At 48.7% G+C, this 26,072-nt stretch overlaps 1 protein-coding gene and 3 long non-coding RNA genes across 7 annotated transcripts; 2 read left to right on the forward strand and 2 right to left on the reverse strand.

Moving 5' to 3' along the window:
• Positions 1-682: 682 nt before the first annotated feature.
• Positions 683-8,524, reverse strand: LOC309353373. 3 transcript variants are annotated; one of them, XR_014161748.1, is made up of 4 exons: positions 8,384-8,524; positions 2,824-2,896; positions 2,333-2,543; positions 683-1,578 (listed from the first exon to the last, which is right to left on the reverse strand). It is a non-coding gene; the product is annotated as an uncharacterized lncRNA (long non-coding RNA). The 3 variants fall into 3 exon arrangements; XR_014161749.1 differs by having other exon boundaries at positions 1,327-1,578; positions 2,333-2,494; XR_014161750.1 differs by lacking the exon at positions 2,333-2,543 and having other exon boundaries at positions 1,346-1,578.
• An 80-nt stretch (positions 8,525-8,604) lies between these two features.
• On the forward strand, positions 8,605-12,025 carry BCDIN3D (BCDIN3 domain containing RNA methyltransferase). 2 transcript variants are annotated; one of them, XM_081882717.1, is made up of 2 exons: positions 8,605-8,739; positions 10,747-12,025. In XM_081882717.1, exon 2 carries the CDS (start codon positions 10,818-10,820, stop codon positions 11,607-11,609), a length of 792 nt encoding a protein of 263 aa, XP_081738843.1. In that variant the 5' UTR covers positions 8,605-8,739; positions 10,747-10,817; the 3' UTR covers positions 11,610-12,025. The 2 variants fall into 2 exon arrangements, with proteins under 2 accessions (XP_081738843.1, XP_081738844.1); XM_081882718.1 differs by lacking the exon at positions 8,605-8,739 and adding an exon at positions 8,761-8,852.
• Positions 12,026-20,114: 8,089 nt separating this feature from the next.
• Positions 20,115-22,120, reverse strand: LOC309353513. Its single transcript, XR_014161917.1, has 2 exons — positions 21,936-22,120; positions 20,115-21,190 (listed from the first exon to the last, which is right to left on the reverse strand). It is a non-coding gene; the product is annotated as an uncharacterized lncRNA (long non-coding RNA).
• Positions 22,121-22,355: 235 nt separating this feature from the next.
• LOC309353416 lies at positions 22,356-23,802 on the forward strand. The gene is made up of 2 exons (XR_014161828.1): positions 22,356-22,872; positions 23,493-23,802. It is a non-coding gene; the product is annotated as an uncharacterized lncRNA (long non-coding RNA).
• The last annotated feature ends 2,270 nt before the right edge of the window (positions 23,803-26,072 follow it).

Below are 26,072 nucleotides of genomic sequence, written 5' to 3' on the forward strand. Positions count from 1 at the left end.
GATGTGTTTTCATGTCACGCCCCCCATCAAGTGTGTAATTTTTATGAATTAAAATAGTGTAGGAGGCAAAACTCCTACCAGGGGCTGTAGGGGATGCTTAAAAAGGATGGAGGCCCAACTAGCAATAATATTTCGTTCTAAAAGCGCCAATCAGAAGTCCACTACTAAGGAACAATGTCCTTCAAACCACAAGAATTTGGCAACCTCGCTGAATGAATGGTGCCTGCAAATATACAGGCGTATTCCAAAATGAGATTTCAAAGAGTTGTGGTTCAAAGCCATTCAGAGAGAGAGAGAGAGAAGAAACCACAAAAGACCTTGCAAAATTCTATAAAATTAAGCTGCGTTTTGCCCTCAATTTTAGGCTAGCCGACATGATTCATCTAAGGGTGATGAATTTCTTTCCGCGGGGCCTGTAAGACAGAGTTGTTCCGCCTAGCCTTTGGCTTGGAGCCAATTTGATTCCCTCCTTCCCTCTTTTTCTTTTTTCTTTTCCTTCTCCTCCTGCGAGGAGGCTACATTTTAATATTTTAACGTTTCAATATTTTTATGTTGTATTTTAATTTTGTTTTTAAGTTGTAATCATTCAACTTGTTTTTATTATTGCTTGTAAGCCGCTCTGAGCCCGCCTTGGCTGGGGAGGGCGGGGTATAAATAAAAATTATTATTATTATTAAGGGTGGACAAGGAAAGCAATTTGTTCCATATCTGGGTGGGATGTGGGGGGAGAGAGTCAGCAGATGCCAGTTGATCAAAGAGAAAGCCACAGAAATGAAGAGATGGGTCAAAATCCCTGTTTGCATGAGCGTAAGTGGTTATGTTCACAAACGTGGAGGAGAAATGCAAATTCTCACCAACTACAACCGCTTATGGTGGGGTTGGGAAAGCTATGACATTCCAGATGCCGAAGGACTCCAACATCCATCACCCCTGACCACGGGCCATGCTGACTGGGGCTGATGGGATTTGTAGTCCCAAAACTGGAGGGCTACAATTTCCACACCCTGGCCATACAGGGACCTAGGAAGATGTACCGGCCATAAGTGAAAATAAATTTGCAAGAATTGTTGTTTTTTAAAAGATGATGAAGGCTCTGGGAGGAGGATGGTGTGACAATACCCCACTCAACTCCTGGACTTAGAAGTTCCTCCCCACTCCCCACAACGGTGGACTACCAAGCAACCAGGAAGCATCAGGTCAGGGGTGGGCAAGGGTTACCTTGCCTGGACTGGTTCACTCTAGCGGAGATCCCTCCATGGGCCAGATCGGCGCCTGCGCAGATGCAATTTCCGGTGTGTGCTCTGGCGCGATTTCTGGCACTGCGGAAGGGAGTCCCCACGTTGTGCTGCACCTGTTTAGCGCAGCGCACAGGGACTCGCCGAGCCAACACCTCGGTTCAGGGGCAGCTCAGGGGCCGGTTAAACGCCCCCCATAGGCCGCTTGTGGCCCATGGGCCTGTGGATATTTCGCCCCAAACCACTGCGAGAATCTCCTGCCAATGTTTTCAGAAAGGAGGGGGCAGAATCTGCTCATCGCTTCTTCCGCTTCTGCCTGACTCTGTAGGAGTCTGAGTGTTATCTGTGTAGAGATAAGATGACTGCATAAGCAACTGTAACACTCATGCAGTCCAGTAGCCTACTTTAAAGGTAAAGGGACCCCTGACCATTAGGTCCAGTCATGGCCGACTCTGGGCTTGCGGCGCTCATCTCGCTTTATTGGCCGAGGGAGCCGGCGTACAGCTTCCGGGTCATATGGCCAGCATGACTAAGCCGCTTCTGGCGAACCAGAGCAGCACATGGAAACGCCGTTTACCTTCCCGCTGGAGTGGTACCTATTTATCTACTTACACTCTGACATGCTTTCGAACTGCTAGGTTGGCAGGAGCAGGGACCGAGCAGCGGGAACTCACCCCGTCGCGGGGATTCAAACCGCGACCTTCTGATCGGCAAGTCCTAGGCTCTGTGGTTTAACCCACAGCGCCACCCGCGTCCCACGAAACTAAACTAGCCTCCTTTAGTCTTTAGTTTATTTTAGTTTGCAGTAGCTATAATAGAATGAAGAAGTTAAGCTTCAGAGCCGTCGTTCGTGTAGTTCATACTCTGCTGAGTTTGGTGCTCACAGCTCAAAGTTGTGAGTCCGTTGCACTTAGACCTGCTCTCCCGTAGTGGAAGGTGTCTGGAAGTGCTTCCTAGCTCGCCTAGCCCAGTCGGGACTGAAGAGGTTGAGCCCAGTCGTTGGCACAGGCTCAAAGGCGAAGCTGACAGGGCCTTAGGTTGCCCACCCCTCCATCAGGTGTTGTGGTCTCTAGAGAGCAAGGACGGCATCTTCTCACCTGGGCAGCTTGGCAGCCTGCAGCTCCAGATTCTTCCTGGCAGAAGAGGTGACTGGTGAAGGCTCCTGGGAGCAAGGGGAGGAAGGCAAGGCAAATGTCCTCTTCCCAAGGCTTGCTTTGATGTCAACACTGCTTCTGAGTCTGTGCCAACTACTAAAACGCCTATACTGAAATGCACTGATTAACCTGAAGTTAGAGAAGTGCTGGAGCCCTGGCAAAACCTACAGCAGACAAATATGCCTTTCACATTCAGGGATGGGAGAGAGGCAATAACCCTACGGCTTTTGAGGCCCTCGGAGGACCCATCAGATTCATAATCCAACCCCTGTCAATGATTTGCTAAATTGTGCAGCTTCAAAGAGGACATTTAACCTCACTCCCTCAAAAGAAAACAACATTGCATTCATGCTGTTGAGGAGCACCTAGTTTAAATGCAGGCAGGAAGCGTTAAAGAGAGAAACTTAAGGGAGGCTGAGGAAAGGATTTATTACCTTTTGAGTTGTTGCGCTTTGCAGGAAACTGGCTCACAGCTCCACCCAACTTGACATTCCAGCTCTGCAAAGCCTAGAAGCAGGATTTTCAAAGGGTTAGATGTGCACACTTTTGCTCTCTGATGCAGGAAAAGCTTGTCTGGCAATTGCCCAACTGTGCTTAGGTGTTGCACAGCTTCTGCTCATTTGCAAAACTCCCTTCCTTCCTATTTCGTTCACTTCCTTACTATTTCTCACCCTGCAGTTTCATTATTCCAGCAGTCCAAATAATTACCCTTTGGGTAAACTTTAGCAAGCTTACAGGGAATGTTTTAATCCAGACTTTACTCTCTCCTTCTCATCTCACTTTTTACTATAAGAGGGGTTAGCTGTTTTAAACATTGTGCCAACACCCAATGTAACGAGTGCAAAATTTATGCATCACAAACATGTATATGCAATGCATGCCCATGAATTATCATTATTAATAATCATTTTATATATAGTGATGTATATAAAGGTAAAGGTAAAGGGACCCCTGACCATTAGGTCCAATCGTGACCGACTCTGATGCGCTCATCTAGCTCTATAGGCCGAGAGAGCCGGCGTTTGTCCGCAGACAGCTTCCGGGTCATGTGGCCAGCATGACTAAGCCGCTTCTGACAAACCAGAGCAGCGCACGGAAACGCCGTTTACCTTCCCGCTGGAGCGGTACCTATTTATCTACTTGTACTTTGACATGCTTTCGAACTGCTAGGTTGGCAGGAGCAGGGACTGAGCAATGGGAGCTCACTCCGTCACAGGGATTCGAACCGCCGACCTTCTGATCAGCAAGTCCTAGGCTCTGTGGTTTAACCCACAGCACCACCCGCGTCCCCCCTTAATATAAGCAGTGTACTTATATGCAAAATGGGGGGGTGGAGTTTAAAACACAGATCACAATAACATTTACAACATATATGGATGCGTAACACCAGAAATTATCATTCATTTGAAGAGTAAGTTTAGTGTAGTGGTTCGCATGTTGGACTGGGACCTGGGAAACCAGGGTTCAAATCCCCACTCAGGCATGAAGCTCACTGGATGTCGTTGGGCCAGCCACTGCTTCTCAATCTAACATTGTCTCACACTGGCCGTGGCATTTTCTCAGCACTCTCCTTATTGCATGAAGTCTTATCTTGTGGGAGTGGGGAGACAGCTTTGTTGCACAAGACCTCTCAACCGATTTTAATTGTGCAGCCAGAGTTTACCCCCAAACAGTGGCAGTCTGGAAGTGCCCACAGATTACCCAGCTAAGCTTGGCAACAGGGGCAGGTACAAGAGGGGCCTTCTTAGACTTGAGGAGTATTGCCCTTTGAAACCACCTCCCACAATACGTTGGATGCTTGCAAAAGGCATCTCACTCACAATCATCACCAAACTTCCACTTCCTGAGGCGCAACTGCTGTGGGGGTAGCAAAAGTGCGTTCTAGGAGTAACGCTCAGGTGACGCAGAGCCCAGCAAGCCTGGATTCACTGTTTCCACAGAAAAACTGACTAAATAGTAAAAAAATAACCAACTCTATGGAAAGAGTAGACTCTGATTAAATTGGGGCAGGCGGAGGATACGGGGTGGCATTTTTGAGATGGGATGTTGTGTGGACTCTGTACAAAAAGCCAACGACCTCACAACATCACTTCCACAGCTGCCACATAGAAACACTCCCAGAATCCTCAACAGCAGCTTTTAAATTTTCATCGTTTAGGAATATCCTTCCACATCAGTTGCCAGCCAAAATATTCCTGGCATGTTGATAGAGGATTTGGGGGGGGTCTATTTTAGGACACTCAAGAGACTCGAGTGGCGCTGTGGGTTAAACCACTGAGCCTAGGACTTGCCGATCAGAAGGTCAGCAGTTCGAATCCCTGCGACGGGGTGAGCTCCCGTTGCTCGGTCAAAGTGCAAGTAGCACGTCAAAGTGCAAGTAGATAAATAGGTACCGCTCTGGCGGGAAGGTAAACGGTGTTTCCGTGCGCTGCTCTGGTTCACCAGAAGCGGCTTAGTCTTGCTGGCCACATGACCCAGAAGCTGTACGCCGGCTCCTTTGGCCAATAAAGCGAGATGAGCGCCGCAACCCCAGAGTCGGTCACGACTGGACCTAATGGTCAGAGGTCCTTTACCTTTACCTATTTTAGGACACACACCGGCCATGCCAGTTGAGTCTCAGTGTGTGAACAATTGTAGAAGACACAAGCAGGTTCATCCATGGCTGTGCATTACAATGGAAAAGGCAATAATGGAACACAAGGTAATCTTCAAGTGTGTTTGTTCTTCATTAAAAAAATCTAACCATAGAGCCAGCATGGACCATCTTAATGCAACTTCTTTTGATCATCGGAGCATTCTTAGAGACTTTCTCTTTGCTAAACAAAAATATTAGTTTACTGAGATCACTGGCATACAGTCCCTGAAAGGTTGCAACCCTGAAGATGAACAGAAACTTGCAAGGTGTGCGGGGCTCACTCTCCCTTTGCAGGACAGTTTGAGATCCAACGTAGTAAACAGACTCATTCTCTCCCAGCCATTCGACCAACCTACACCAAGGGGATCCAACGTGGTGCCCTCCCAGTGTTGTTGGACTACAACTCCCATCAGCCCCACTCATCACAGCTAACGGTCAGGAATGATGGGAGTTGTAGTCCAGCAACGCTTGGAGGGCACCATGTTGCCTACCTCTGGCTTACAGTGACTGGTCACAGCTCTCCAGGACTGCTGGGGACTGAACCTGCAAGCTTCTGCACTTTGCCTCTGAACAACAGCCTTGATCACCAAAGACAAGTAAAGCCGTTTGCTCCATTTCCCTCCAGTCTGGAGCCAGGAGTTAGCTTTGGCTCACTGCCTGCACCCAACAAGCTCAAACAAATAGCAGACTTCCACTTCTGTTTGGGATCCGGGCTATCCCTGCTCCTCCCCAGGAGAATTTGAGATCCTGCCGTGAGAGGGGCAAGTGAGATTGCCAAATCCTGACCCCCGTATAACCCTGCATGCCTCTTTTAAGGAAAAACATTCTCTTCTCTAGCGATAGATTCAGGAAACGCTATTAGAGCACAGCTAATAGCTGGTTCCTTTTCCGCAGAAGAGCTTTAAAGAAAACAGCCTCTATTGCGAAAGAAAACAACTGGTAACACAGCTTGCTGGATTATGAAGTGTAGTCTTGCAAAGCCACAGGGAGGCAAGAGTAGCCAGCAGCAAAAGGAAGAACTGTCAAGTCCTCTTGTCCTCTAGCACTGCGTAAGAACTTAAGAAGGAAAGAAGAGCCTGGCCTGTAGACTGTAGATAAGATGTGTGAGGGGGGGGGTGGAGTTACTGGAGGGCATTTAAACTTGGAATCAAATCATTCCCTTTGGTAATTAATAGGAGTTTGCAAGAATACAGAAACCTGTTAGGATCACAATACCCCCACCAGGTCAGAAACATGCCAAGCCACTCCTGGCTGCAGCAGTTTCTGCCACTATAAGCTCTTTATCCCCAGGATTAAACCTAGACAGGAAGCAAAAGGCAAGGAAATAATATGGGCATCTGTGGACTGTGACCAAAGAGCAACGTTCTTCGTAGGTGAGAGAAGAGAGGCTGCTGTCTATGGGGCAATAATAATAATAATAATAATTTTAAATTTATATACCACTCTGCGTCTGAAGATCACAGGGCAGTTTATCAACATAAAACAACAACTTGACTGATAGAATCATAAAATCTTAGAGTTGGAAGGGATCCCAAAGGTCATTTAGTCCAACCCCCTGCAATGCAGGAATCTCAGCTAAAGCATCCATGACAGATGACCACCCAACCTCTGTTTAAAAACCTCCAAGGAAGGAGTGTCCACAAGAGTCCGTTCCACTGCCAAACAGCTCTTACTATCAGAAAGTTTTTCCTGAATGTTTAGTTAGAATCTCCTTTCTTACGACTTGAAGCCATTAGTTCGAGTCCTACCCTCCGGAGCGGCAGAAAACAAGCATGCTCTTAAAATAGAGTACTTAAAATAACAATAAAAAAACACAGAGTACAGCCCTTCAGAAACAAGAGATAACTTTTGAAGCTGGCTCGTTTTGCTATTTATTTCATTAGCTGTCACCCGGAGGAGCGCAGGAGCTCCTCACGCACTCCTTTATTGGCCGCTAATATTTCCTGCCTCGTACACACCGTGACTGCATCTTGCTTTGTGCCTGGTGACCAGGATCCATTATGTGTTGCATGGAGATATGTGTGTGTGTGTGTGTTTGTTTATTGAATTTATTTATATACCGCCCTATACCTGGAGGTCTTAGGGCAGTTCACATACATTTTAAACTATGGCAACCCTAGTAGTGTCATCACTAACGGAACTGGGAAATGAATTATAGTAATAGTAACGATCTAAACTTACAAATTACTTTTGGCTGCAGCAGGGGGAGCCAATGTTGTGCCCCCAGATATTGCATTATCTCTCTGTGTGTGTACACAGTGCTTTTTTCCCAAACAACTGTTCAGGGGTATTCTCATTTTGTCTCAAGAAAACCACCATTTTATAGTTCAAATCGGGGGAAATAAAGACACAAAAGCACAAAGATTCACAAAATGCTCAGAGGTATGTGTACTCCTGCGTCCCCCCAGGAAAAAAGTACTCTGTGTGTGTGTGTGTGTGTGTGTGTGTATTATTTATATGTGTATACACACACACACTGTAGCCCGGCTTCGGCTGCGGAGGGCGGGATATAAATAAAATTATTATTTATTTATATATGTGTGTCTGTTGTCTGTGTGTGTATACACACATATAAATAATATCATATACAGTGGTACCTCTGGTTACGTACTTAATTCGTTCCGGAGGTCTGTTGTTAACCTGAAACTGTTCTTAACCTGAAGCACCACTTTAGCTAATGGGGCCTCCTGATGCTGCCGCATCGCCGGAGCGCAATTTCTGTTCTTATCCCAAGGTACTATTTCTGGGTTAGCGGAGCCTGTAACCTGAAGTGTCTGTAACCTGCAGCATATGTAACCCGAGGTACCACTGTGTGTGTGTGTGTGTATGTGTGTATATATATATGTGTGTGTGTGTGTGTGTGTGTGTATATAAATGTGTGTGTGTGTATGTATATAAATGTGTGTGTGTTTGTGTGTATGTATATATGTGTGTGTAAATATGTATATATATATATGTATGTGTGTGTATATATATATATATATATATATATATATATATATATATATATATATGGGGGTGTGTATATGTATATATATGTGTGTGGTGTGTGTGTGTATATGTGCATATATATATATATATATGTATGCATATATATATATATATATATATATATATATATATATAATATCACACATAATAAAACTGGAATAAGCCTTCTCCGCAGAACACTGCCCTTGGGAAGCCCTCGGAGGCCGCCCACCTGTTGCTGACAGGACCCCGCACTCAGGCCAGCTCCTCCCTTCGGACATAGCTGCATATACTGCTACGTATCCTGGGCGAGGGATAGTATATGGCTCTTTCTCTCGGAAGCCGGCCGCTTCTCCGAGGCCTCCCCCCCCCGCCCCCCTCTCGCTTACCGGACGACCGTTGCAGCTACATCCCGCGGAGGAGGCGGAAGAAGACTCGCCTCCCTCCCTCGCTCGCTGCAAGAAGAAGAAGAAGGAGGAGGAGAGGAAGAGCGGCCGCAGCGGCGCCGGAAATAGCCCTCGGCTCAGAGAGGCCCGCTTCCGGTAGGGAGAGCGAGCGTCACGTGCTTTCCTCCCTCACTTCCGGATGAAGGGGAGGGGACGCTGGACGCGCTTCCGGGACGCGGAGCACGTGACCCTGCGGCAAACCATAGACTTACGAAAGGCAAAGTAGAGGAGGGGGGAAACGTGAAGAGAGATGCTTAACTTCGGGTAGACTCTGGCTTTGGAGGAGTACACGCGTCTTGGTTCGTTTCAGACGTTACTGGGGGCGGGGGGAGGTTTTGTTAGCGGGGTGAAAGGGAGGAAGGGGGCAGTTGTGGGTCAGAAACGCCTGCCTCGCTTCGCACATCCCAGGCAGGTAGGAGCGAAGGGAACGGGGCTGGGATTCAGTCCTTCTTCTTGTTGTTGGGTTGGTTGTTTCGGTCAAAGTTACTCAGCAAACGGGTAAATGTTGGCATTGTTATTGCACTCTGGGTGCACGCTAAGGGTTTTTCACTGGGTGGGTCACAAGAGTCAAACGCAATACTGAAAGCAGTTTGAAATGATTACGATCGCAGGACTAAGACAGTGCGATTAGAATGAAATGAGATAAGAGAAAGTGCGATTAGACTGAAATGAGATAAGTAAGTACTAACCTTACAGTGGTTCTCAACTTTTGGGTCCCCAGATGTTGTTGGACTACAACTCCCGTCATCCCTGAGCTCCGGCCTCGCTGGTGATGAGAGTTGTAGTTCAACAACATCTGGGGACCCACAGATGGAGAAAGGCCGCAAGACACCCGAAGGCAGCCCTGTATAGGGAAGTTTTTGAAACCGTTTAAGGTTTTATTAAGATTTTATATATGTTGGAAGCCACCCAGAATGGCTGGGGCAACCCAATCAGATATTAATAATAATAATAATAATAATAATAATAATAATAATAATAATAATTTATTATCTATACCCTGCCCATCTGGCAGGGTATAAAAACAAGTAGAATGAATACAAACAAGTAGAATGAAAAACAAGTAGAATGAATACAACTTAAAAACAAGATTAAAATACATTAAAATATTGAAACATAAAAATATTAAAATGCAGCCTCATCACAGGAGGAGAAAGGAAAAAGAAAAGAGAAAGAGGGGGAGGGAATCAAATTGGCTCCAAGCCAAAGGCCAGGTGGAACAACTCTGTCTTACAGGCCCTGCGGAAAGAAATCAGATCCTGCAGGGCCCTGGTCTCATGAGACAGAACGTTCCATCCAGGCCAGAGCCATCACTGATAAGGCCCTGCTCTGGCTGAGGTTAATCTAACTTCCAGGATGTTGGACTAGATGGGCCACTGGCCTAATCTAGCAGGCTTTTCTGGTGTTCATGAAGAATGAGCAAGATAACAACAAGAACAACAACAACAACAATAATTTATTATTTGTACCCCACCCATCTGGCTAGGTTTCCCCAGCCACTCTGGGTGGCTCCAAACAGAATTAAAAACACAATAGAACATTAAACATTAACAACTTCCCTAAACAGGGCTGCCTTCAGATGTCTTCTAAAAGCCAGAGAGTTGTTTATTTCTTTGACATCTAGTGGGAGGGCGTTCGACAGGGCAGGCACTACCCCCAAGAAGGCCCTCTGCCTGGTTCCCTGCAACCTCGCTTCTCGCAGGGAGGGATCCGCCAGAAGGCCCTCGGTGCTGGACCTCAGTGTCTGGGCTGAAGTATGGGGTGGAGACGCTCCTTCAGGTATACTGGGCCAAGGCTGTTTAGGGCTTGAAAGGTTTATTATAATTATTGAATAGGACGTCCCTATTTTCATCAGAGAAATGTTGAAAGGTATGAGGTCCAGCTCCGAGGGCCTTCTGGCGGTTCTCTCGCTGCAAGAAGCCAAGTTACAGGGAACCAGGCAGAGGGCCTTCTTGGTAGTGGCACCCGCCCTGTGGAACGCCCTCCCACCAGATGTCAAAGAGAAAAACAACTACCAGACTTTTAGAAGACATCTGAAGGCAGCCCTGTTTAGGGAAGCTTTTAATATCTGAGGAATTATTGTATTTTAGTATTTTGTTGGAAGGCGCCCAGAGTGGCTGGGGAAACCCAGCCAGATGGGCGGGGTATAAATTGATGGTGATGATGATGCCAGACATATACTGAGCTAGGTAAAATAAACTGAGTAGACATAATGAAATTTCCTAAATACAGCAGGACAGCAAATCCCACGAATAAAGCAAAAGTGTTCCAGTCCTTTCATATAATATTCACGCCTTTTGTTCCAGGTCTGCGCAACCAGTTTTTGCTCTTTGTGAAACATGCAGAAGATTGGGTGTTAGGCCTCGTCCGTATCAAGATGGCGGTGCCCACGAGTGAATACTGTAAAGTGCTTGGGGATGCCCAGATCCCGGGCGGAGCAGCGCCATACGGGAACTTCCCCGATTACTCTCGCTTCCACCCACCGGAGGGACGCATCCAGCTCTTGCCCAGTGAGTTGCTGAGCCAGCTGTTCCCTAACCCACGTGGAAAGCCCCTTTTGGGGCTGGATGTGGGGTGCAATTCGGGGGAGCTCAGTGTCGCACTGTACAGGCACCTCCTTGGGCTTCAGGAGACCCAAGCCTGCCAGGAGCATCTGAATGAACTTCGCCTTCTCTGCTGCGACATTGACGCTGGGCTGATCGAGAGAGCCAGGCAACAGAACCCCTTCCCTGCCTCTGTTTCCTACGCCGTCCTCGACATCATGGACCCCGACGCAAGGGAGACGGTGCTGAGCTCCTACCTGGGCAACTTTGGCCACTCCAAGTTTGACATTGCCTTCTGTATGTCCGTGACCATGTGGATCCACCTCAATCATGGAGACCGTGGCCTGGTGACGTTCTTGTCTTATCTTGCGTCTAAAAGCACCTACTTGCTCCTCGAACCCCAGCCGTGGAAATGCTACAGGTCAGCTGCCCGGCGCCTGCGGAAACTGGGCAGGCATGACTTTGACCACTTCCGATCCCTCGCCATCAACGGGGACGTGGCTGAGAGGATAACAAAGTTCTTGACCACTGACTGTGGCATGGAACTGGTGTCTTGCTTTGGGAGCACGAGTTGGGACAGAAGCCTCTTGCTATTTAAATCAAAAGAGGCTAAGGATCTGGTGTGACCGAGGACGGCATCTGGCTGAAGAGAATAAGAGGGGAGTGTTCTGGGCAAGGCTAATTGTTATCTACAGTTCTGTGACTGCACTGAAAGTGGGGTAGAGAGGAGTCCAATTCATTTTGTTGTTTCTTTAACTACTTTGTAAAAGGTTCCTATTCTTCTTTAAAGTCACAGTTGTCCTTATCACGTAGACTGTGCATCAATTTCGCCAGTTCTGCATAGTCCATCAGTTTCCCTTGCTACGGTTCTTTTGTCGGGATTTCTTCGTTCTTCCATCCTTGTGCTATTAAGACTCTTGCCACCTTTGTCGCATACATGAATATATTCTTCAGTTTCCTTGGCAGGTCTTTTCCTACAATCCCTAACAAAAATGCTTCAGGGTTTTTTTTACAAATGTTAATTGGAACATTTTCTTCAATTCATTGTATATTGTCAGGGAACTGCCATCGGAGAGTCAGGTGGTGGAAGGGCTCAAGGAGGCTAGGAGACCCTCAGATGCTGAGGAAGGGACCAGCAGGGGAAGAGGGAGAGTTCCTGCAGAAACTCAGGCGGAGGGATGGCTCCAAGATGCTTCCAGTGAGAACAGCGGGGAGGGCTCAGGACCTCCACTGGGGACGCCTACTCTGCGCAGGAAACTGTCACGCAGAGAATCCAGACGGAGAGTTTCCGTTAAGGAACTCTTATGTTGGCGTAAATTCCGGAAGCGCCCACTGACGGATTCTGCCAGCGATTGAGGCAGCCATGCACCCATGGCTCCGCGGACTGGGAGAGTTTAGAAACTGATTTGCAGAGCCTGGAGGGCTTAAACGCTTACGCACGAGTAGCCCCCCTAATCCCATAACATATATCATTTCCCTTTTTTAAAATTTCACTATTGTTTTGAATAAACAGACACAAATTTATTATTGGTAACATATAGGCAGATAATTTAAGGATCTTTACAATTTTATAATATGCAGAGAATAACATGTGCTGAAAAACCAGAAAAAAGGAGTGGAGGGAAGTCTGGGTGGTTTTTTTCTTGGGGAGCGGGGAGGGAAAATTGGGGGGGGGATGAGGATGATATGTATTTGATAAATGGTTATGCTGACATTCTTAATAAAAATTATTCAAAAAAAGAAAAAAGAAAGTGGGGTAGAGAGGAGGGGTTCTCAAACCATCGACCCCCAGAGCCCACTGGAGAGGTATGAAAATTATGGACGCCCACCAGTCGCGAAATGGCAGTGCAAGGATAAAGCCAGGAACAAAATGGTGACCGGTGGGCACAGAGCCCATCCTAATCAGGTGGCAATTAGCGACGTCATTTTCTTCATTGGATATCTAAACTCACACTAGAAAATTTTCAGATACAACAATGGTTTCCTTGCGGCAAGGATACAGCTTGAAGAATGCTGAGCTATGAAACCCTAAGTACAGATATTGCTTCTGGCAGTATCATAATAATAATATTTATTTTTTATTTATATCCCGCATTCCTCGGCCGATGAAGGGCTCCCCATTTTAGGCCAAATTGATGGAGAGATTCTAAGCTGAGAGATTCTAAGTTTGATCTTATATGTTCTGCACGCACATACAGTGGTACCTCGGGTTAAACCAGCTAAGGCCATTAACTTAACATTCAGACTGGTCTGACCAGTTCAGAGATGCATAACTACAAAGCTCCCATTTCACAGATACCAAATCACAAGTTTGGTTGGGACCCCATGACCAACATCCAAACCGACCACTCAATCCAGGAACAGTAGGATCATGCAGAAGGACTCAAGTCTAAATTGTGAGACAATGGCCTATCGCAGGAAATACAGTTCTGAACTTGGTTTGTACTTTCTGTATTTAAGAAGATTCACATATTTCTTATTTTACAAAAAATCTAAGCAGATTACATAAAGTGGTACAAAGCACTCATTAAACACAGTAATAAAACGGACTTTAACAACAGCATACATAATAAAATTACCAAAATACAGTGGTACCTCGGGTTAAATACTTAATTCGTTCCGGAGGTCTGTTCTTAACCTGAAACTGTTCTTAACCTGACGTACCACTTTAGCTAATGGGGCCTCCTGCTGCCACTGTGCAATTTCTGTTCTCATCCTGAAGCAAAGTTCTTAACCCGAGGTACTATTTCTGGGTTAGCGGAGTCTGTAACCCAAAGCGAATGTAACCTGACGCAAATGTAACCCCAGGTACATGCCCCTGGCAGTCTTTTTACTCATCTCCTATCATTTCTTCCCCCCATCTCCTTTCCCACTTTAAGTTGCGCTGTACTCCTCCACAAGCTATTCCTATTACAGTCATACCTTGGATTACAGATGCTTCAGGTTGCGCATTTTCGGATCGCGCACCATGCCGAACCCGGAAGTACCAGAACGGGTTACTTCCGGGTTTCGGAGTTCGTGCATGCGCAGAACCAGGCTGAGGGCCTTCTCGGTGGTGGCACCCTCCCTGTGAAACGCCCTCCCACCAGATGTCAAAGAGAAAAATAACTACCAGAAGACACCTGAAGGCAGCCCTGTTTAGGGAAGCTTTTAATGTTTAATAGGTTATTATATTTTAGTGTTTTGTTGGAAGCCGCCCAGAGTGGCTGGGGAAGCCCAGCCAGATGGGCGGGGTATAAATAAATAATAATTATTGCCACATGCTGGAGAGACACCTTTGAACAATTCAGGTATTTGTGTCCATATGAAGTAGGCAAAGGACAGGTAAAAGTGGACCTGTGTGTTCCATCTTTGATCACAAAGGGACAAGACCTCTGCAGATGACAGAAAGTAAGAAAAGTGAGGGGAATGAGGTTGATGAGGTCAAGCTGGCAGAAACAAAAGCCTTGGGAAACAAAGTTTTCTTCAGTAGCCCATCATTTTAATGATCGCTCTGTACTGCTTTTAATATTGCTGTACACGACCGTGGTATTTTGAGAGGGTGGTACAGAAACGCTTTTATAGTTAAATAAAGCACTTGGTTTTATTCCCCCCCGAAAAAGAAAATACACGAATATCCATTTTTGCTTCCCCTCCCTGTTGCAACTTATGACTGTCTTGCACCCAGAGAGGCTAATCCAATTAGGTCTGCAAAACTGTTCCTCTCTACTGGCTCAATATTATTATAAATTGCAAATTTGGGCAACAGCTTCAGCACGGCCCTGGGTTTCTTTCTCTCTGAGCCCCTCCACAATTCTATTTAATGCCGTGCCTATTGCAGAATTTTAGGGGACGCCAGTGCTGGTAATGTTTTTATTGGGCGTTCCGCGATTCTCTTCGTCTAGCGGTTTTTTCGTCTTGAGAAGCAAGCCCATTGACAGCTTAGCGGATTAGCGCTACAGCGGTCTAGCGGCTTCTAGCGATCAGCTGTTAAGCGGCTTATCAGCGGATCAGCTGTTAAGCGGCTTAGCGGCTTAGGAAAAGGGGGGGAAGCGAAAAAACCCCACGGGGACTCACAAGATTTTTTTGTCTTGCGAAGCAACCCCATAGGGAAATTTGTTTTGCGAAGCGCCTCCAAAACGGAAAACCCTCTCGTCTAGCGGGTTTTCCGTCTTGCGAGGCGTTCGTCTTGCGGGGCACCACTGTATTGGAAGACACAAGATTTACCCACCTGGGAAGAATGGCAGATGAAGTTGATGGACTATATGGAACTGGCAGAAATGACTGGCAGAATCCGAGACCAGGGAGAAGAGTCGGTGGAAGAAGACTGGAAAAAATTTAAAGATTATTTACAGAAATACTGTAAAATCAATGAATGTTAGAAGGATGCTGGAATGGAGCTATATGGCTTTAGCAGAAATGTTACAAAGAATTAAGTACAAATAGATTGTTAATGGATTAAAAATAAGGCTAGAATGTGTTAGGATAAATTATAGGACAGAAAACTGAGGAAGATGGAAAGGATTTGCTGAAACAGTTAATTGAAGTGGAATACAAAAAAAGGTCGTGGAAACAAGTAAATGAAAGATATGGAAATATTGGATGTGTTTTTGATTGCTTTTGTTTTGCTTTGTTAAGATACGTGTATATGTAGTGTTTTTGTTTTTCTGTATTGTATTGTTTTGCTTTGTTTAACTCTTTTCTTTTTTGTAATCTTTAAACTCTTAATAAATATTATTTTATAATATGATAAAGGGCCAAGCGACGGTGCGGCGCCCCGGCCTCCTCCGTCCCCCCCACACCGAGGCGACCGTGAGGGGCTCTCCACACACACACACCCGCCCGTGTGTTGTGTTTATTGTGTGTTTTGTGCATATTGTGCGACGTGGGGGGGGGACACACACAGCCCCCTTTCTCCACGCCCCTCGAGCCTTTTCGCGGGCCGGCCTTCTTCCTCCGCCGCTTCGGGCCTTCCTCCGGGAAGCGCCCGGTCGGCGGCCCCCGAGGGCCCCCCTCAGACTCCCGGCGACGCGTCGCGTTCCTTCTCCCTCGGCCGGGTTTCCTCCCTCGCCTGAGGGAAACGGGCCCACCAATGGCGCCCCTCAAAGCAGCCGGCGAGAGGGTGAAGGAAGGGGAAACGTTAAAACGGGACGGAGCGATACTCCCTTTTCCCTTGTTCTTTCTCCCTCGGTCGTGTTTCCCGCCCGCGCTTCTCCTCAGCGGGCGCCTGAGGGAGATGGGCCCGTCAATGGCGCCCCTCAGAGCAGCCGGCGAGAGGCTGAAGGGGAAACGTTAAAACGGGACGGAGCGAGATGCCCTTTTCCCTCGGCGGTGTTTCCCGCCCGTGCTTCTTCTCCTCATCGGACGCCTGAGGGAAATGGGCCCACGAATGGCGCCCCTCAGAGCAGCCGGCGAGAGGTTGAAGGAAGGGGGAACGTTAAAACGGGACGGAGCGATATTCCCTTTTCCCTCGGCCGGGTTTCCCACCCGCACTTCTCCTCGGCGGGCGCCTGAGGGAAACGGGCCCACCAATGGCGCCCTCAGAGTAGCCGGCGAGAGGCTGAAGGGAGGCGGAACGATAAAGCGGGACGGATTGATAACCCCTTTTCCTTTCTCCCTCGGCCGTGTTTCCCACCTGCGCTTCTTCTCCTCCTCGGCGGGCGCCTGAGGGAAACGGGCCCGTCAATGGCGCCCCTCAAAGCAGCCGGCGAGAGGCTGAAGGGAGGGGGAACGTTAAAACGGGACGGAGCGAGATTCCCTTTTCCCTTGTTCTTTTTCCCTCGGCCGTGTTTCCCGCCCGCGCTTCTCCTCAGCGGGCGCCTGAGGGAAACGGGCCCAGGAATGGCGCCCCTCAGAGCAGCCGGAACGATAAAGCGGGACGGAGCGAGATGCCCTTCTCCCTCGGCCGTGTTTCCCGCCCGCGCTGCTCCTTCTCCTCAGCGGGCGCCTGAGGGAAACGGGCCCACCAATGGCGCCCCTCAGAGCAGCCGGCGAGAGGCTGAAGGGAGGCGGAACGATAAAGCGGGACGGAGCGAGATTCCCTTTTCCCTCCTCCTCCTCCGCTGGGCTGGAGTTCGGGGGCGAAGGAGGGAAAAGAGTCGGGAATGTCTTTTAATAATGAGGGAAATAAAAGCGGCGGCGTTGGCGCCCCGGTGGCGCGTAGCCGAGGCTGAGCCCTTGATAAAGCGTTTCGGGAGGAGTTGATGTCAGGGCTCCAGTGGCGCAATCGGTTAGCGCGCGGTACTTATACAGCAGTACTAGAGCAGAGCGATGCCGAGGTTGTGAGTTCGAGCCTCACCTGGAGCACATGTCTTTTGGGGCCGCTCAGCTTTTGGGCCGTGGCGGGAAAAGGGGGGGGGTCAGGGGGAGTATTATAGCCCGTCGGCCGAGCCGCCGCCCGCCTAGGAAACGTCGCGGGGAAGGTTTTCCATGCAAGGGGAGGAAATAAAGGAGAATAAAAGGGGAGAATTGCACGACCCCATTGCATTGCAAACGAGAGGCGATCGTGCTGCACGCCTTTGCATTTGCGATGCAGGGATAAAGGACACAAATAGGCTTGGAAATTGCTTATGTGTGAGTGCCTGGAGGCAGTTGGAGGATGGATGGCGGCTAACAGATTGAGGTTGAATCCTGACAAGACAGAAGGACTGTTTTGGGGGACAGGAGGCAGGCAGGTGTGGAGGACTCCCTGGTCCTGAATGGGGTAACTGTGGCCCTGAAGGACCAGGTGCACAGTCTGGGAGTCATTTTGGACTCACAGCTGTCCATGGAGGCGCAGGTCAATTCTGTGTCCAGGGCAGCTGTCTACCAGCTCCATCTGGTACGCAGGATGAGACCCTCCCTGCCTGCAGACTGTCTTGCCAGAGTGGTGCATGCTCTGGTTATCTCCCGCTTGGACTGCTGCAATGCGCTCTACGTGGGGCTACCTTTGAAGGTGACTCGGAAACTACAACTAATCCAGAATGCGGCAGCTAGACTGGGGACTGGGGGCGGCCACCGAGATCACATAACACCGGTTCTGAGAGATCTGCATTGGCTCCTAGTACATTTCCGAGCACAATGCAAAGTGTTGGTGCTGACCTTTAAAGCCCTAAACGGCCTCGGTCCAGTATACCTGAAGGAGCGTCTCCACCCCCATTGTTCTGCCAGACACTGAGGTCCAGCTCCGAGGGCCTTCTGGTGGTTCCCTCGCTGCGAGAAGTCAAGTTACAGGGAACCAGACAGAGGGCCTTCTCGGTGGTGGCGCCCTCCCTGTGGAATGCCCTCCCTTCAGATGTGGAGGAAACAAGCAGCTATCTTCTCTTTAAAAGACATCTGAAGGCAGCCCTGTTTAGGGAAGTTTTTAATATTTGATGCTGTGTTGTTTTTAACACTTGATTGGGAGCCGCCCAGAGTGGCTGGGAAGACTCAGCCAGATGGGTGGGGTATAAATAATTTATTATTATTATTATTATTATTATTATTATTATTATTATTATTATTATGGTTGGGTGTCTTAATCTTGAAACGAGACAGGGCAAGGCAGGTTTTTATTATTATTTATTTCTAAGTGCATTCTTCTGAGCTGGTAAGAACATCCCCTCGTTTTCCTCATCAGCTTGCAGACTGGTCAGGAAAGGGGAAAGGGGTAGTAAAATGAATAAGTGAACCCCCAGGTTGCTGGTCATAGCTGTCAACTTTCAGATTTGAAAATAAGGGATCAGCAGCCTGGAAAATAAGGGATCAGCAGCCTCACCTGTCCCGGAGACAGTCTACGGGATATCTAACAATCCGGGATAGCAATGGGAAATGGTGCTGGAATAAGGGAATTTCCCGCAAAAAAAGGGAAGGTTGACAGCTATGTTGCTGGTGCATTGTGTAGAAAGAGACAGGTGAATTTTCTTCTGATATACGTACTTTATTTCTTCTTATTAAATTTCTATAGCACCCTTCATCTGAGGATCTTCTTTTTTGGCGCTCCCTTGTAGCGGAGTAAGATGGTCTTCCATAAACACAGGTTTTAACAATGTGTCCGTAAGTGACTGTGGAGGCCAATTCTGGATCCACACATCCTTCCACAGTGGGTGGAAGGTTTCCGGGCAGGAGTTGATCATGGTGTGGATTTGCCAAGTGTACCTTCCTCCTAGCACGTTTCTCCCTTGCGTCCTGAATTCGAGTGTCTTCAAAGCCCATGACACCTTTGGTAAAGGCTGTCTTTCAATTGGAGTGCTCGCAGGCCAGTGTTTCCCAGTTGTCGGTGTTTATACATTTTTAAAGATTTGCCTTGAGACAGTCTTTAAACCTCTTTTGTTGACCACTAGCATTACGCTTTCCATTTTTAAGTTCGGAGTAGAGTAGTTGCTTTGGAAGACGATCATCAGGCATCCGCACAACATGACCAGTCCAATAAAGTTAATGTTGAAGAATCGTTGCTTCAACACTAGTGATCTTTGCTTCTTCCAGTAGTTTTTGGAGCTGAGGTGTTATTATTTTCCCCCTTTATTTTACTCCAGGCCTTGATTTCCCATATAATGAACTTCATGGCACAAAATATTGGTTTTCAAAAAGACCTTTATTTAAAAAAACAGGGTTTGCTTTCACTGTGGGTTCCTTTTACATTACATTCCCTCTGAATTCACACCCCTTATCTCCAGCCACCAATAAGTGGTGGGGTGACAAAAGCAGTTGTGATTTCTTTTGATTTTCTTGGCAGCTGTGTAGGTGAGATGAGCCCAAGAGCCCAGAGGGCACAAATGTTGGCAACTCATTTCTGTGTCCCTGGATGGCCCTGCCTGCCCCCAGGGCTGCTCCCCCCCTGGAAACTGCCTCTTTCCCCTCATTCGCCATGACCGTTTATGACATCACAGGAAGTTGGTAGATGTCTATGACATCACAGGCCCACGGTCACAGCTGGGGAAACATCTGCACAGCCCTCGCTGGCCTCACAATGGGGGGTACATCTCAGCAGTCATTTATTAAAAATGAGGTGCCCCCCCATTGTGAGGCCTGGGAGGGCTGTGCAGATGTTTCCCCAGCTGTGGCCATTGGCTACCAACTCCCTGTGATGTCACAAGGGGATGCAACCCCCCTTCCTGTGACATCACTACCAGGGAGGGGGTACCCTATGATCCTAGAGATTTCCCATATAATAAAAACATGGCACAAAACAGAGATTTCTATTCATAAAACATTTATTTTGAAAAAAAATAGAAAGCCGTTTATTTAGAAAACAGGAGCAGTCTGGCTTAAGTCTTGCGGTTCTCTTCATGACTTTCACGGCTGGTCTCAGGGGAAACCTTGCTGGCTCTGGCCATTCCTGAAAGGCAAAGGCAAACAGATGAGTGGGGTGACCACCATCCGACAGCGTCAACCCAGACTCCCCTGGCTTCCGCCTGGCAACTTCACCCCTGGCAGTCCTGCGCAATGGGCAGGCTCCCGGAGATGAAGGAAAACCAGTTTTTGTTCACAGATAGCAGCCAGCTTCATCAGCCTTGCGGCCTCCGCTGGCGTCTATTGGTGAAGTCCGCTGGCTCCAGTTGAGCACCTCCATGGCTGTGCCGGGCATCTTCCCTCCTCAGTTTGGCCATCCGTTTAATGTCAAGAGGCCTAGGCCTTTTGTCATTAAATGGATGGACCAAAGACATGGGTGAATGCCAGCCAGGTCCACAAATAGCAGCCAGCTTCATCAGCCTTGCAGCCTCAGTTGGCGTCTATTTGTGAACACTGGCTTCACCTAGACGCCTCCACGAGCTGCCAAACGGGCAACTTTCCTTCCTCACTACCAGCTGGTTCACACCTGCAAATATCAGCCAGCTTCAGCTTAGGGCATCCACTGACATAATTTAAATGCAAATGCAAATCACAGCTGGTTTCCACCTAGGGGCATTCACCCGCTGCCCTAGTGGCAGCTTCCCTCCTCAGTTTGGCAGCCTGTTAATAAACAAACCAGGCTTCCAAACCACAGTTTGCACCCATTTCGACAGGCGTAGCCTCACGGCATCCACTAGCCTGAATGCAAACTCTTCCGGCATCCATTCACCACCAACAGCCTAGCCAGGTCCATCGCCAGACGAAAGCCAGCTTCAGAGCTGAATATCGGCCACCTTCAGGTAGCGATCCCACTAGCAAGTCAACTGGAACTTGCCTTCTCCTTGCTCCACAGCATCCCAATACCAGATCGCCTCCTTCCGCTTGCCAGCCTGCCGCCACTGTCTGGTCTTGGGGAAAACTTTGCCAGCATTGGACGTCCCTGAAAGGCATAGGCAAACACGTTGATGGGATGGCGACTATCCAGCGTCCACCCAGACCCTTCCACAGGCTTTGGTCTTGACAACTTCATCCCTGACTGGCCTGCCCCGTCAAGGCAGGTTGCAGAGGTGGAGGGTCACCAGTTCGAAGCGGTAGATCCACATGGGACTACACTGGTTTCCCTGGTTTCCACCTCTAGGGCTGTGCCGGGTAGTTTCCCTCCTCGCTTTGGCCGTCGACGTAAGGTCAAGAGCTCTACGAATGTCAGCAAGCTGACATTCTCAAAAGGTAGGTCTGTTGACCTTAGGTTGAGGGCCAAAGACAAAAGGTGAGTGCCACCAGATAGCGTTCACAAATGGATCGGCCAGCTTCACGGGCCTCTCGGCCTCCACTGACATCCCCAAATGTGAACCTGGCTTCACCTAGGCGCCACCACTAGAAGCCGATGGGCAACTTTCCCTCACCACAGAATCCGCCTAGGGACACTCACCCGCCGCCAAAGGGGCAGCTTCCCTCCTCGGTTTGTCCGCCTGTTAATAAACAAACTAGGCTTCCAAACCCGTTTGCATCCCCTCGGCCAGTCTTGTAGCCTTGCGGCATCAACCAGGGCACTGAATGCAAACCTTCCGGCAATCCGTCCACCACCAACAGCCGCGCCAGGTCCATTGCCAGACCTCCCCCTGCTTCAGAGCTGAATTTCATCCACCTTCAAGTGCGATCCCACCAGCAAGTAAACCTCAACTTGCCTTCTCCTTGCTCCACAGCATCCCAGCGCCGGGCGATCGCCTCCTTCCTCCGGCCAGCTTGCCCCACGGGGCAGGGGACCACCCGAGCTGAGTGCCTCCACTGAGGCAACTGCCTCGGCCTTTGACTTGGCCAACATTTATACCCTCTCAGCTGCCCAATGTTTTGTGACATCACAATGGCAGCATCTGGGGACGCGTCCCCACCACCCCTCAGACCTCACAATGAGGGACGTAGCTCAGCAGCCATTGGCTCCTTGGCTATATATATATAACACCCCCTCCCCAATTTGTGCCAGTATCTGTGAAGGCTACACCGGAAACCCAGGGGGGCAGGAGGGGGCATTTTTCATCCTAGTGGTTGCGTTTCCCTCCACACAACACTGGTCAAACACACAAACGAACAGAACAATGAAAGTGAGTCTCCTCTATGCACAGGAATCTTTTCAAGGAGTGACATGCAGGGAGAAAGTTAGCATCTCAGGAAAAAGCACCTTTTCATCACTCAATCATTTATTGTATTTGTCTAAAAGCCATTAAAGGTCCAGTTCCAGAAGCATACAACCCAATAAAACCTATTAAGAAAGAAATAAGCAACCATTTACAATAAATCAAATAAATGAATCTCAATAAGACTGTTTTATATGTGACAAGCAACTCAGTCAGGTAATAGCCAACCTGTTTTCCCTTCTGGGTTCTGTCCCTGTAGCACTGCCAACACCTTTTCCAAAAATCTCTGGGGTTTTGCTAGAGCTGACCATGGAGTACGCAATGGAGAAGATCTTCTCCTTAACTGACCCCACAAATAAAGAATCTCAGCTGCCTTGGAACTTTCCTGTCTCTTCCATCTAAGACTGATGTGGGCATCCTTTGAAAGTGGAGAGCTGAGGTCTGGCAATGGGCCTGGCGCGGCTGTTGGTGGTGGACGGATTGCCGGAAGGTTTGCATTCAGTGCCCTGGTTGATGCCGCAAGGCTACAAGACTGGCCGAGGGGATGCAAACGGGTTTGGAAGCCTAGTTTGTTTATTAACAGGCGGACAAACCGAGGAGGGAAGCTGCCCCTTTGGCAGCGGGTGAGTGTCCCTAGGCGGATTCTGTGGTGAGGGAAAGTTGCCCATCGGCTTCTAGTGGTGGCGCCTAGGTGAAGCCAGGTTCACATTTGGGGATGTCAGTGGAGGCCGAGAGGCCCGTGAAGCTGGCCGATCCATTTGTGAACGCTATCTGGTGACATTCACCTTTGTCTTTGGCCCTCAACCTAAGGTCAACAGACCTACCTTTTGAGAATGTCAGCTTGCTGACATTCGTAGAGCTCTTGACCTTACGTCGACGGCCAAAGCGAGGAGGGAAACTACCCGGCACAGCCCTAGAGGTGGAGCCCGGGAAACCAGTGTAGTCCCATGTGGATCTACCACTTCAAACTGGCAACCCTCCACTTCTGCAACCTGCCTTGACGGGGCAGGCCAGTCAGGGATGAAGTTGTCAGACCAAAGCCTGTGGAAGAGTCTGGGTGGACGCTGTGATAGTCGTCATCCCATCAACGTGTTTGCCTTTGCCTTTCAGGGACGTCCAATGCTGGCGAGGTTTTCCCCAAGACCAGATGGTGGCGGCAAGCTGGCAAGCGGAAGGAGGCGATCGTCTGGCTTTGGGATGCTGTGGAGCAAGGAGAAGGCAAGGGGTCTGGGTGGACGCTGTCGGATAGTCGCCATCCCATCAACGGTTTGCTTTTGCCTTTCAGGAGCCGGCGAGGTTTCCTCCGAGACCAGCCATGAAAGTCATGAAGAGAACTGCAGGATTTAAGCCAGACAGCTCCTGTTTTCTAAATAAATGGCTTTCTCATGTTTTTTCTAAATAAACTTTTTCTGAAAAGAAATCTTTGCATTGTGTCATATTTTTATTATATGGGAAATCTCTAGGATCATAGGATACCACTCCGTTAGTTTTGTCACAGGAAGAGGCGGCTTCACCAACTTGTGATATCACAGGGAGTTGGTAGCCAATGGCCACAGCTGGGGAAACATCTGCACAGCCCTCCCAGGCCTCACAATGGAGGGGGTCACCTAATTTTTAATAACTGCTGGGGTGCCCCAACTTCCTGTGATGTCACAAGCGGACATGGTGAATGAGGGGAAAGAGGCAGCTTCTGGGGGGGGGGGAACCCTGGTAGTTTGGGGCCAGACAGGGCCATCCGGGGACACAGAAACGAGTTGCCAACATTTGCGCCCTCGGGGCTCTTGGGCTCATCTCGCCTATGCAGCTGCCAAGAAAATCAAAAGAAATCACAACTGCTTTTGTCACCCCACCACTTATTGGTGGCTGGAGATAAAGGGCGTGAATTCAGAAGGAATGTAATGTAAAAGGACCCCACAGTGAAAGCAAATCCTCCCAAGTGCTCCTATTTTCCAGGGACAGTTGCCCAACCACAGGACTTAAGCCAGCTAGCTTCAGTTTTCTAACTGTTCTAATTGTTTTTAAAAATAAAGGTCTTATTTTGTGCCATGAAGTTCATTATATGGGAAATCAAGGTGTGGAGTAAAATAAAGGGGGGGGGGAATAATTAAAAATAACACCTCAGCTCCAAAACTAATGGTATTGGAGCACTGCAAAAACTAAAAAGCTTTAAAAAGTGGGAAGGTCAGGGGGCCTTGGTGGGTGCCTGGGAACCTCCTTCTGGACCCTGAAGATGAAGCAGATCACCAGTTCCTATGTAATGGGAACACCATGTGTAACTTTAACTCCGCCAGAGATGGTCTTTGATCTCGCTTCAGTGTGGAGGTAGCGATTGGGAGAGTGAGGAGGTGCCAGCACAGCAGGCGGGCGATGCTCCCAGGTTTCCCTTGTTGCGACCCAAAGGGCTGGGACCTGCCTCCTTCGCATCCAGCTCCCTCTGGCCACCTGCACGACACCCACCTTCCAAAGAAGGGATTTGCAGAGTCCATTTCGGGAGAAGCAACTGTTAATGGAGAAATCTGGACAAAATAACAAGGACACCAGCCAGGAATACCAGAGCAAAACAGCAGCCAGTAGGCTCGGTCTTTATTGAAGACGGTCGTGACAGGACTCCCACCTGCCACCAGGTGGAACAAGATGGAAGCCCGGACAAAAGAGCCCCCAAACTTTTATTAGCTGCTAAATCCCAGTTGCTGGAAACCAAAAGGCTCTTGTGCTTGAATTATACTTGCAGGTTTCCCAGCGGCATCTGGTTGGCCACTGGTGAGTTCAGGATTATTATTATTATTATTATTTATTATTATTGTTTGTACGCCACCCATCTGGCTGGGTTTCCCCAGCCACTCTGGGCGGCTTCCAACCAAATATTAAAATACAGTAATACATCAAACATTAAAAGCTTCCCTAAACAGGGCTGCCTTCAGATGTCTTCTAAAAGTCTGGTAGTTGTTTTTCTCTTTGACATCTGGTGGGAGGGCGTTCCACAGGGCGGGTGCCACCACCCAGAAGGCCCTCTGCCTGGTTCCCTGTAACTTGGCTTCTTGCAGCGAGGGAACCGCCAGAAGGCCCTCAGAGCTGGACCTCAGTGTCCGGGTAGAAGGAAGGGGGTGGAGACGCTTCTTCAGATATACTGGACTGAGGCCATTCAGGGCTTTTACCTTTGCCATTTACCTTATCCAGCCCACATTTTGACCAGTGTCTCTGTAAGAATATCATGAGGAACTTATTGAAATCAAGGTAAACTATGTCCAGTGTTCCCCTGATCCACTTCTGGGTTGCCGTGGAGCACAACTCGAACGCGCTCATCCCGAAGCACATTCAACCCGAGGTATGACTGTAGTTGTTTATCTCTTTGACATCTGATGGGAGGGCGTTCCACAGTGCGGGCGCCACCACCAAAAAGGCCCTCTGCCTGGTTCCCTGTAGCTTTGCTTCTCGCAATGAGGGAACCGCCAGAAGGTCCTCGGAGCTGGATCTCAGTGTCCGGGTAGAACGATGGGGGTGGAGATGATCCTTCAGGTATCCTGGGCGGAGGCCGATTAGGGCTTTAAAGGTCAACACCAACACTTTGAACTGTGCTCGGAAACGTACTGTTTGCCATGAAGATGTGCCATGAAGCCATGCCATGCACTGACCAGAGCTAGCCAGCCTCACTGTTTGCTGGTTCCATGATGCCAGTCTTGCAATGTAACA

Source organism: Podarcis melisellensis, assembly GCF_964234715.1.
Source record: "Podarcis melisellensis genome assembly, chromosome: 12".
NCBI classification, from domain to species: Eukaryota; Metazoa; Chordata; class Lepidosauria; order Squamata; family Lacertidae; genus Podarcis; species Podarcis melisellensis.